We start from the raw sequence: 12,337 nt of genomic DNA on the forward strand, positions 1-12,337 counted from the left end.
CGGAAGAAATGAGTCTGCATTTTAGACAATGGACAATGTTTAGGTGGCGTAAAATTTATCTGATTGACAAATATAGCTATGTTAAGTTCCGGGAAATTTGTATTTTGTTCAGAGGTGTTTTAGTGTGCGTACGATGTCGAGAAAAGATGGCTGATTGGCAAAATTGCAACTGAGGAGCTGAAGTTCAATATAAATATCTGAATTTACCTTGACTCGTGGGTATTGATTTATTAATTTATTTAAAAATCCTGCACTTGTGTAACAGAGTGGTTTAGCACACAGAACGGCCAACGAACCTGCCATCTCGATTTCAAAGAACGAGTTCGGGATGCAACAACGGTAAACCAGTACAGGGAGAGGAAGTCTATTGATATGAAATGATAAATAGTTCCTCGAGGTAACACATGACAAAACAACAAAAAATCATTCTTGAATATTTATCTATTTTTATTTTTATGGAACCTTTGTTTCAGATTTTATATTGAGAGCCAAAATGCAATATCATAAACAATCAGTCTTAAAACTTTTTTTAAACTGCATTCAGCAGAGAGACTCCTCCTAATCTTCAACCTGCACAATTTTTTTACTTAATTTTTTTACTTTTTAAAAATTTCGGGCAGCCATGGTCGAAAATGCATTCCCGAGAATGTAACCATTTATCATAATGGCCCCTTGAAATTGCACGGCCAATCTCAGTGATATCCATCTTTGCGGAACACAGCCGACCGATAAAAACTCAAAAATTTAAGGCGACTTTATGTAAATACTGATAAGATAAAACAATATTTTGTTTACCTGCATTTTTAATGGAGATAACAAAGTGATACAAGTCCTTCAATTTTCCCCAAAGCAGATACAGTAATATCAATGCATCTATTCGATAACAATTGCGAAAATTGACTTTGGAGAACAATTAACGGTATGATACACAATGAAATGTTGCGCCAAATTCTTGTTGATTATCAATAAAATTGAATTTTCATCTGCTATAAAAAAACGCTGAGGTCCAGTCGAAAATCTCCATTGAAATTGAAACAGAAGACAAAATGAATCCTGAAGCCGGTGAATCGTAGATGCAAGAGTTCAGTAGATAATAAGTAACAGTAACATCTCTCCAAGTGGATCAACTGAAGGGACCACAGGAGAGTCAGACTCTGGGCCGCCAGCACCTCCTCAAATCCACGTACAACAAATGCAACACTGTGGCAACGTGGCTGCCTCTCTTCGTCCTCCCCACGTCCCTCATCCCCTTGCCGCCCCCTCCGACAATCCCACAATTTCTTCGGGGCCAGCTAAAGCAAGCTAAAGTCTTGTTATCTCACTCAGTCTCTCCCTGTGTCTTTAGTTGTTGCCCGTCTTCTCGTTTCTCTACTGTGGGTCGTCGTGCCATGGAACCGGTGCGTTTTAAACCGCGCGAGACACTCAGTCGGTCTCGAGTTGAGCGGCTTCGCAGTTCCTCGCCGGTACCGATCAATTGTATTAACATTTCGGCATTTTCATCCGATTCAACATTGTTCGAAGTCTTTCTCTCGTTGAATTGATGGAGACCAGCTCCTCCGCGTATCAGGCCATCTGCAGGCGTCATTTGATCCTCGTTAGTCCAGTGCATTTGTTGTAAAAGTGATTCTCGCCATTTTTACTAGTTGTTGTTGTTGTGAAGAGCTTAAATCATTGACACAGGAGATTCGCTGCTTCGTCGAGAAATTGGTGTTAATGAGCTATGATATTGTTTATTTATTAGTGAATTGCAGACGCTGGTGCATCAATAATTTCCTCTCTATTCAGCCCATGGGTATGAGTTATGTGGAGGATAGTGGAAGTATCATCTAGAGTATCAGTGAAGTGGATATAACTGCAGTGCAAGTGATTTTCGTGAAATTTACTCAAGAGTCGAGGAAGAATTATTAATTTGGGGGAGTTATTCATCGCAGGACGAAGGTGGAGAAGAGGGAGGGTATTGTCGATATCAATAATTTAGTTCATATTTTTCCAGATGTCAATGAAAGCCTCCAAATTCATCATCGTCCCCGTCCACGTCGTTGAAATGTTTTTTTTTTCTTGCAAATCCGATATTGTAAAAACATTATTACAATCTTCGGGAATTTCAATGAACGATTCAAGATTTTTCATATTGAAAACAGCATTTCACATTGAAATCATCAATAGATTATCTGATCCATTATTATTTTATTTCGATGTATTGGAAGATGTTTTAATGAGACATTCAGCTGTGAAGGTGACAAGAATTTGTTTATAATAATTGAAAAGAAATAATTCTATTCGAAATAATTCAAAACAGAATTTGGAGCAATTTTGTAAATGCCGGACATTGTCATATTGGAACTAGTTCTTTTAAGGTATTTCGGGCATTGAATTCTCTTGCATTCGGTACTCCAACATTCTTGAACCTTTTGAGTTGTTTCTTCCTTGCCTTTTATATAGCAAAGAATTATACATGTACGAATATGAGGAAAAAAACATTCTGCAGACCAAGGGCGTAGATGACAAGAGATGTGCCCCGCGCTCACTTAATTATTTCGCGTTAAAAAAGACATACAACAATTTAATGAACTCAATGAAACAAAATATCACTCTATTTTCCTGTTCTTCTGAACTTCTAGTTTCATTTTATCACTAGAAATTGCTGCTCGTAATTTTTTTCTAAATTAACAGAGCTGCTAATTTATATAACGATTGGCCATTCAATTTTGGTAATTACATTACTAACACAAGTACATCTTAACTGGATACATAGTCAGAAAAATAGTTTCATCAACAGAATTCTATGTGAACTAAACATTATCTAATCGTTAATTTTCTAATAAACACGATTTTCTAGTGAATACACAAGAAAGTAAAGTTTCTCTCAATGTAATTTCCAGTCAAGAAATGGTCTACATTGATGAGGAGATTAGATCTTATTTCTCTCAATGACGCTGAATTGCATCAATTTTATTGGTTAAAAAAATATTTCCAATCAAAACACGACAACAATGTAGAGATGCAATTATTCTGAACATATCAGGGCACTCCGTATTTTCACAGTGAAAACGAACATGGTGTTAATATTTGTTAATTAATTCATAGCATCATAACGAAAATCATAAAACCACTGATTAACTGGGGAGCGATTGAAAGCCGCTGCATTCCTTGGCTCTGCGATTGGTAATTCAGACTTGGTCGACGAAAAGGCGTGCGTGGTTGTAATAGGATGCGATTGTGCATGTAGTATTACGGCAGTGCTCCAAGCAACTCTCATTCACAATCAGCAGTCCCTCAAAAGTGCAATCAATTCAACCCCCAGAAAATGATGGCCGAGGGACACCGAGGGATTTGTGGGGATTGATGTCTTTGGTGGACTGCACTATAAAGCAGCACGTGAGTCTTTAAATTTCAGTATCAGTTCATAGCCAACCAATATGGGAAGACAGGAAAACTCGACAATTAAGGAAAATTTAATAAGTCCCTGACAATTTTTTCTAGCACTCCGTAAGAACTAACTTTTTGACACAATCGTCTTGCGATCTCCCTGATGTCGCCTTCTTAGAGATGTCCCTCATAGTCGCCACTCCATTTCTAACCCTCAGCGGTGTTCGCCATCCCAAAGCTTAGCCCGCCCACCAATGCAGCGTGCTAGCCCTTGAGGGCTTGGGAATTTCCATAATAGTAGATTATTATCTTTTTGGTGGTCTACAAACGAGTCTGTTGATCGGTCCATCAATCATCTTGTTCAGAACAATTTTAGGCACTCACTAGGGGGGAGGGGGGGTTCCCGAATGATCCATTAATTTTTTGGTAGATTACACCACAGGCTAATTATTTTTTAAGCTGAGGACTCTTCTCCCATGGAATGAATCTCCGGTTAACTTTTGAAGTTCGATAAATTTTCTGCGATTCTCAACGAATGATTTTTATGGGAAAGTAATTTAGTGTTCATAGATTATTTGGGAGATGCTCGCTATTTTCACAAATTATACTTCTATAGTTACTACATCTTTCTCCAAAAGTAGAAACTTATTTTTTTCCTGGTTTTTTAAGCCACTTTCCACTGGTTTAATGTGCAGATTAAAATGGCTGTTAAACAACCGGAAAATTAGAGTTAAATGATGCTCAAATGGAAGCTCTGATGTTGCCCAACAAAAATAGAAAATCATTCGACTGACGAAAAAATAGCTAAAGCACTTGGATATCCTCAAATACCAAGTTCATCTGCTGGGTCTTAAGTCAGTTCTATCTCATTTAAGTTTATCTCCCATTGAGAATTCCACTCCCAAAAAATTCTTGTTCCTCAATACCTCCGCATCGTCGCAGTCTCTTTCTTCACAATTATCCCCGGTATAAATATCATCCTCTGCATATCTTTCTCGTAGCACACTGTACTCAATCTAATATACTCAAGCGTTACTTCTAAGCTCACCAAACAATATTATGTCTCATTCTTACACACCCTGCACACACGAGCACTGCAGAGTCTGCGCTATTTAGAAAATCTTTCCTCGGAACGGAGCAACACTGCTGAGTCTGCTATCGTCTTCGTTGAGGCTTTCACCAAGGTGGCTTTTGCCGCAGCTAGCCGACACAGGCACACCAGTATCCTACACTTAGTGTACGGTGAAACGTCCCATTCGCGTTACATTCCATCCAGAATCCGAGTGTTGTTTACTTCTTCTCCTGAATTTAATCTTGCAATTAGTCAATTAATAGGACGATCGGAATTATTGGGATTTGAAGTAAGCATCCACCTAGATTATAATTGTTTGGTCATCTTGATAACAGGAGCGGTGGACGCCAAATGAATATATGCGTAATGATATCGTCATTTTTTAAATAATGACTAAGATTAGTGCAACACTTTTCAAGTAATCAAGTGACTCGAACAGAACATACGCTCTTATTAATTGGTTATTGTTGCGCTGGGTGGGCAATTAATTATAGAATTGGGGATTTTATTCAAAAAGTTTTGATGTGCGAAATTTTCTCAGCTCGAAAGATCTTTTGGTATTTTTGGAACAAACAGAGCTAGTACGTTTCGTTATTTGATTTCACGTGATTTCACTTTATTTTTTCGCTGTTGAATTCCCAGCAAAAATAAATGTCTGAATGTGAGAAATACAGATTGACATTTTTGGTACCTATTTCTCGGATATTTGAAGAAACTTTCATTTTGTTTAGACATTTTTTAAAGACTAGAAATTGTTTGCAAAAGGTATGTGAAAGTTAGAGAGAAATTACGTGAACAATAATTTCATTCACAAAGATATAAATATTTCAGTTGAAGACGTTTATTATTGAATTGGCGGTTGATGAAGTCAGTTGAATGGAAATTTTTCAACATTTCTTCTCGGTCGTCTTCCGAAATAATCTGAGGCCTCCAGCGGGTCTTCGTTGCCTGGTACACCAGGCAAGTGAAACAGTTTAGCTATTTTCGGGTAATCTGTTCTCCTGCCATTGGGTACTTCTGCACCAGGGAATTATGTCTTAAATCAAACTGGTACTCTCGCAACTGGAAGGAATGCATTTTTCGAGAGTATCTTCGGTGGAATTTTCACTATTTGAACGTAGAGAGAACAAAACTGCGGTAATACACTGGCAGGTCTTTAAAAAAATTCGTTCAAAATATCTCGAGGGTTCTCATCCCATCTTTTCATCGCTACGGAGACTTCATCTCGTCTCGTTCCACTCATCATTGAAGTCATTAAAAGTTTTTGGGATATCTAGTAACATTTTCGGGGGTTTCGGTCTAATTTCACTGAAAATGGACTGAAGTATTCACGTTTTTTGCGATAAAATTTTCAGTGAAGGCCCCGGAATTTTTCCCGAATAATTTCCGTTAAAAAAGAAGTCGAATGTCACAGTCGTTCTATTATTTTGATAAACGATAACCATTAGAAAATCGTTTGCGGCAATGGTCTAGCTCCAGCAGATGGTTGAAACGATTAAAAATGATTGAAGCAAATCTGTCGCTGCAGCCAAGGCCATCGCTGTTATCTTCATCGCAATCGAAATAAAAACTTTTCAAAGAGTTTGTCAAATTCCAACGAATAAAATTACCTAATTCTAGATTCATGACGATAATGCAATTGAATCATAATTTTTTACTGTTCGAATGATGTACGTCAAAGACTAGCAAATATTTCCGCGTTCTCTGACGGTTTCCACCTCTGATACGAGTGACGAAACGGGGAAGTGTACAGTCCACTGATGACAAAGTGTTCAAATACTTATCAGTCACTCCTGACGGAATGTTTCAAACGACAGATGCGAGGGAGAATGAAATATGCCGGATTAGAAACAACTTGGCTATCTCCATTGTTATTATTATCGTTGATCGCAAAGATTGGTTTCTCTTGTGAAATTAAATATTTGATTTAATGAGCGGGTGAAAAAGTAGGTAGTAGAGAGATAAGATGAATTGAACGTTAAAGACACTCTATTTAATTACACCGAATTCATCGTAGAAATGTTCTCTTAAGCTGTAATACCACTAAAAACCCGTACAAAAATATGTTCCATATATACGGAATAAGAATAAGGCAGACGTATGATTTATGATTTGATGTAAAGAGGACACGAAGGAAGATGTTTTTGCAATACGGTGAACTTTCACAGAAGTGGGCTCTTGACATTCTCCACTAAGTCTACTCATTTGTGGTTAAATTTTAGACCTCATGAGTAAACATTGTATGCTAAATTTGTGCTAATTAGTCAGCCGTTCAGGACTGAATATATTTGTAAATAATTCGTAGAAAAAACTGGGAATGAAAAAATCGATTATTTCATCAGATCTTTTCCTGAAAGTGATTCTTTATCACTCAATATCGTCGGTCACATCTTTATCGTGTCGCCATTTCACTGGTGATTCATTCGGATTTCAGGGTGAGAGAAGGATGAAGGATGCCCCGTATCAGCGGCGACGGGGGTGGTGGTGGTGCCAAGAACGAGAGGACCAGTGGTATAGGGGGGTGGTTTGGCGGAGCAGCCCGAGTCATGACTGGAAGCGGTGGAGGTGGATATGTCATTCTAGGGGGAACGAAATATGGCATTCGCCTGTCACAAGTGAGTTTAAGATTCTTCTGTAAATAATATTAGGAAATAGGAAATTCGTAAGTAAGGTCCATTACATGTCGGATCTTCAACAAATTGGATTGTTATCCCGATCCTAATTCATTTAGTTATAATCACCTAGTCCTACTAAATCTATATGCACTATATCCACAGAAACTTAAATACGGATATGTTGACTAAGTGTTAGAATCCCACTCCCGTTTTAAACGTCCGCACTCACCGGTGCGGACGTGTACGCCCACCAAAGCTCCCACGAAAATAATAATTGCTTAAATCTCGTATTTTTTTCATCTACATTGTTACAAAAACTTCGCTAAATATTCCGAAAAAGATTTGAAATTTAATTTGAAGGGAGGAGATCGATGGAATCACAAATTTCGTTATGTCTTCAGAGAGATCATTTTCAATTACTCAGAATTATTCGGAATATTGGGAAAAACATTGTCTGTCAATGGAAATCTGACAGAATAAACAAATCATTGTTCTTCATTGCAAATGATGCAGAAGGGGCATTACGAAATCAATATATCCTTCGCATTCTCACTGCAAGAAGAACAGTGCATTAGTAGAATGACTAATAAATGCGTGGTGATGACCTTCTAACCGGAAGTTGGAGATTTTTAGAATCAAGGAGCTGAATAAGCTCGAGGATGTTGTTATAAAGCTAAACTTAGCATAGTTATAAACACCTCTACGTGTTGCATAATATATCCAGCACGTGACTTCATTCTTGAAGTATTCAGCTCTCAAAGTCTTTCATTGATCACCGTCGATCAGAAAATGGTTATTAATTTGGATTAAATTTACAAAATCCAATGAGAACGACAGCCACTATTCATAATTTGTTTCAATTTCTTCCATTCAATCTGAACAGTATTATGTCTGAGACGATTGTCGGAATAATATCTCGATCGTCTTTGTATCAACCCCTCGCCTCCTATGAGACTTGAATTACTCCCAAAGAATTATATTTCAACATATCAAATCAACGCGACACGACCAATCTCCGACACTTACCTCTCTTATCACATCTTATTCACAGATATAATATAGTATTTCATGCAAATGATTCCATTCTGATTAACTACGGAATGTCCTGGATTACGAAACTTCGAACAATGAGATCACCCAAGTGACATTTTGCGTTTGACAGTCGACTTGCAATCATGCACACATTAGTCTTAGTCTCAAGATAAGAAACTCGGAGTGAAAGCAACTATGTGCAGGAGTTGAGTAGCATAGATTAAATTTCAATCCACCAATGACGCGCTCCATTGCTCTTACACACGTTGACAGGAGAATACACCGGCCTTTACGTGCGATATAAATTACTTGATTTTTTTAATCGACCATTTACAGGAGAGTATCCCTCCGGAGACATCCCAAGAAGATCCAATGGATCACTCACCTCGCCTAGCTGTCCGACAGGGTGACTCTCGAGAATGCTTGACACCATCAGACACCAAGGACAAAGTCCCTCTAGAAAAACCCTTGAATCTGTCATCATCCATAGCCGATTGTTGCTGCATCGGTCCACGTTCGAAGCTCCCTCTGCCACGCTTACCAATATCCCCCTGTGCTAAACAATCCAAGGGTGGTGATACATTTGGCATGGGCAATGCTGCCAGCCCTGGTGCAGATGTAACGAAAATCAGTGAAAATGAAGGGGACGAAGAACGACAGTCTATTCAACCTCCCACTAGGTTTGAGTCGACGCGACTGCCGCCAAACTCAAATGCTAATAATAACTGCGGGGGGCTGCAAATGGGGAGCCACGGCTCTCAGCCACAATCATCCACAGCATCATCCTCCACCCATACCACCAACAGTACCACTATCACAACTACCGCTAACGCTGGCCTCGCACCTTCTAGTTTCACTCCAATTGCTCACAACACTGTCTCTGTACCACGACAAATTGCTCAGTGGACCAAACATCATACACTCAAGCTACAGGTAATCCTTCAATTATTTTCACATTCCATTTCATTAATGAATGGGGTGAATCAGTTTTGATCTATAACTTTTTCAAAATCTCTCCCGTTCGGTAACTCCACGTATTATTCTGTAGATTTGCTCTATTTAAAGATTACATTATAGTAAACAAAATTTGAGCGCCTCGAATAGATTTTGGATATGTCAACTTGAATGGTTTGGGATATGCGGTGAAGGAGACAAATTCATTTTCATCGGACAGTTCTTCGTATAAAAGTGGTTGCGATAATGGAAATTGATTTTTTTTCGGGGCATTTTGATTTAAAAATAAAGTGACGAAAGTGTTTCCTTTACAAATGTGAATAATTAGTCTTCAATTTTAGTTTATAATTTCGGAGCATGAGAATGGGTTTGGAAATTAATGGATTTGGGATTTTTTCTCATCCTAAAAATTTCCCACTCATTCATTACTTTGCCAATAATAAAAACATTTATTAAATCCCGATAAATGAGCGTGATATTCTGAGCAGGAGAATTTTTTGGAAAAGTAGGAAAACATCGAAGTAAAATGGTATCTTTCTATTTCGAAAGCTATACAGCGCATTAGATGTGTCTGTATATTTAAGTCAAGACCAAGTGATCGACTATTTTTGTCGTGGCGGTACGGCGAGGATGTTTTCACAGTGGATACGTGGCTCTCTTTGGTTTCTGTCGTAGATATTCATCCATTGGTCAAAAATCGAGCATCGTCCTCCCGGATTCATCCAAAATACTTGAACAATCGCTGAGCAATTGTGATACTCATCGAGTGTGTGCTTGTGTTCAATTTCTGTTTTTTTTTCATTGTGAATAGGAACCAGCAATAACAGCAGTGGACCGACTTCACAGATTTCGATGGAGCGGTGGTGGAGGAGGAGGTGCGGGAGGAAGAGGCAAAAAATCCTCTTCTGGCCCCCGCAGCGAAAAAGCCGAGCGTCTCCGCGAGCTCACGGAAAAATTGCAAAAAGGCCCAGCTCCTGTACCACCCCCGAGGAGACCTTCCAGAATACATACGTCATCACCACCCCCTAGTGGAGCACATCAAGTTGGTTCCATTATTTTATTTCTTATACTAAAAGAAATCATGACATGCCATTGGAAATCAATGAACTGCGCCAATTCATAACTCGATCACTCTTTCAAGCACTTGGATAAATTCTAAATTTTTCTCTGATTTACTTTCAGCAATCACCGCCAATTAAATCAGATCAAGTTCGCCCGACTTCAGGACGAAGCTACACGTACAGCGAAGGGAGCATCACACCCAGCAACGACGTTGAAAATCCGAAGAAATTTGTGCGCAGTGAAAGTGTTGGTGATGAGTGCAATCACGAGCATGTGACAGATGACAGTAGAAATAGGCCGCAATCATCACCGAATCATGATCATCATTATCAGCCTCCCAATCAGCATGGATTATTATCGAGGCGTACGTCGAGATCGAGTAATGATAGTGGTGTCAATAGGCACAGCAGTGATATTGAGCAAGTTAAACGATCAACTGACAGACACAGTGAACCAAAACATTACAGGCAGTGTAGTGATTCGTTGATAGATAGTACTAAGTGTGTGAGTGACATTGGGGAGTTAACGGGGGGTAGCAGTGGCAATGAGAGCGAGGCGAGAGATGCCTTGTCGAGATTGGAGCCGAGAGGACCACTGCTTACATTTCACAGAACTGGTGCACCCTGCAGAAGTGCATCCTTCGGTCAAGTAGACTTTAATCAAGGTGAGTAGAACAGTCATACGGAATTTTATCACCTCCATGGCACGTGTTATCGCCATAATCAACCAATTCTTTAAAACAATTAGTTGAAAAATTGTCTATTATATTTTCAACCTTTGAGGGATGACAAATCCCAACGGGGAATCCCGAAATGTTAGTCGTCTCAGCTGTAGAACTGTCGAACTCGTAATGTAAATTAAGAAAAATTCCAATTTATTCATGTAATTTGTGCTCTTTCACTCGCGTTCCTCATCTCGGAGTTCTTTCATGACACCTACCACGAAGATGCTCGTCTCTTGAACGGCTCTTGGACATAGTATGTCTTTGACCAAGCCCTCAAGCCGAACATCCCCTCTATTTGGAGGCTGTCAAGTACCGCGAATCATGAAACGTGAGCAAATAAAAACCGCGCGCTCAACATTTGTGGTTCCCCTGCGGCAGGGACCCTTCGAGAGTCTCTCCTGTTTGTATTTATGGAGATACACAATAGACTATTCTGACACTGCAAATTTATGGCAGTATGATGATATGGAAAAAATAGTAAAGGTGAAGAGCATCAGACGAAAATTGTAAAAAAACCAGAATCCAACTGGACCAAAATAATTGTCATAGTGCGAATTCCGATCGATGCTAATTAATTATTCTGTCAGTCTTCCCTGTATAGACTTTTGGAATGGGAAGTGGACAAAAATGTGGAACATATTTGAATTCTGAAATTATACTCATAGGAAATCGACATAGAACGCAAACAATATTCTCTTCAAACGGAGATGAGTCAAAGGACGTGCGTGCAAGTACTTTACCCAGACGTCGAGGGAATACATCCTCTAGTCCAACAACCTCCTCTCCACAAAAAAGCCCAGACCGCCAGAGTCCGTGTGCCTCAACGCCGAGTGTAGACAGTGCGGTAGGATCGGCAGAGGGTCTCGGTGTTCCTCAATCGAGGACACTCGAGGAATTACGACCTCGAAGCGATGGGTCCGATAGTCTGGGGACGTCGAGTGCTCTCACGAGTCCAGAACCACCGGTTCCCTCAGACAATCAAGAGCTACGAGTTAATCCGACGCAACAGGAATCATTAGGCCAGGACCATGTGCCCTTTGTGGACCGGGTGCATCCACCAGTAGGAAACAATAATGGAGACGAAGTCGAGGCTAAAGGTGAGGGGTTTTGCAAAATTTTATTCATTCTTTCATTGATAGAAATTACTGAATATATTTCATTGTCAATGTCTCGCTACAAATGTCTCAGAACTTTTCTGTCAATATTCTCGCTAATTTGAATTCAGTGATAATCACACCACCACCTGAGGAACCTAGACTGAGCCAGGCGAGCGAAACGAGCGAGGCGCTCAGTGAAACCCCGTCAGGAGCATCTTCGCCATCTGGTAAAGTCCGAAGATATCGTGGTGATACGAGCAAACGGCGGAAAGGAGTGTATATAACTCAGTGGCCAGAACCTTCGGAGAACGAGAGGAACAAACTAGCCGCCCAGAGCAGCGAGGAGAAGGATGATCAGCCAGCGACACTGAGCGATCTCTCGGACTGCGAAGGCCACACTCCACGACGGTAT

General features: G+C 39.8%; 1 protein-coding gene across 6 annotated transcripts in view; it reads left to right on the forward strand.

Annotated features, from left to right (window-relative positions):
* LOC135165458 (uncharacterized protein) overlaps positions 1-12,337 on the forward strand; it is a 32,279-nt gene that overhangs the window by 9,907 nt on the left and 10,035 nt on the right. For 2 of the 6 annotated variants that reach the window (XM_064126757.1, XM_064126763.1), the window contains exons 1-8: positions 1,350-1,954; positions 3,088-3,378; positions 6,876-7,056; positions 8,425-9,021; positions 9,854-10,084; positions 10,225-10,768; positions 11,494-11,925; positions 12,054-12,333. In XM_064126757.1, the coding sequence (XP_063982827.1) occupies positions 6,895-7,056; positions 8,425-9,021; positions 9,854-10,084; positions 10,225-10,768; positions 11,494-11,925; positions 12,054-12,333 (2,246 nt within the window). In that variant the 5' untranslated portion in view covers positions 1,350-1,954; positions 3,088-3,378; positions 6,876-6,894. Of the gene's footprint in view, positions 1-1,349; positions 1,955-3,087; positions 3,379-4,600; positions 4,731-5,382; positions 5,402-6,875; positions 7,057-8,424; positions 9,022-9,853; positions 10,085-10,224; positions 10,769-11,493; positions 11,926-12,053; positions 12,334-12,337 lie in introns of those variants that run through there. The other 4 variants (XM_064126762.1, XM_064126760.1, XM_064126761.1 and 1 more) reach the window with 4 other exon arrangements.

The sequence above is a fragment of the Diachasmimorpha longicaudata genome, chromosome 8 (assembly GCF_034640455.1).
Source record: "Diachasmimorpha longicaudata isolate KC_UGA_2023 chromosome 8, iyDiaLong2, whole genome shotgun sequence".
NCBI classification, from domain to species: domain Eukaryota; kingdom Metazoa; phylum Arthropoda; class Insecta; order Hymenoptera; family Braconidae; genus Diachasmimorpha; species Diachasmimorpha longicaudata.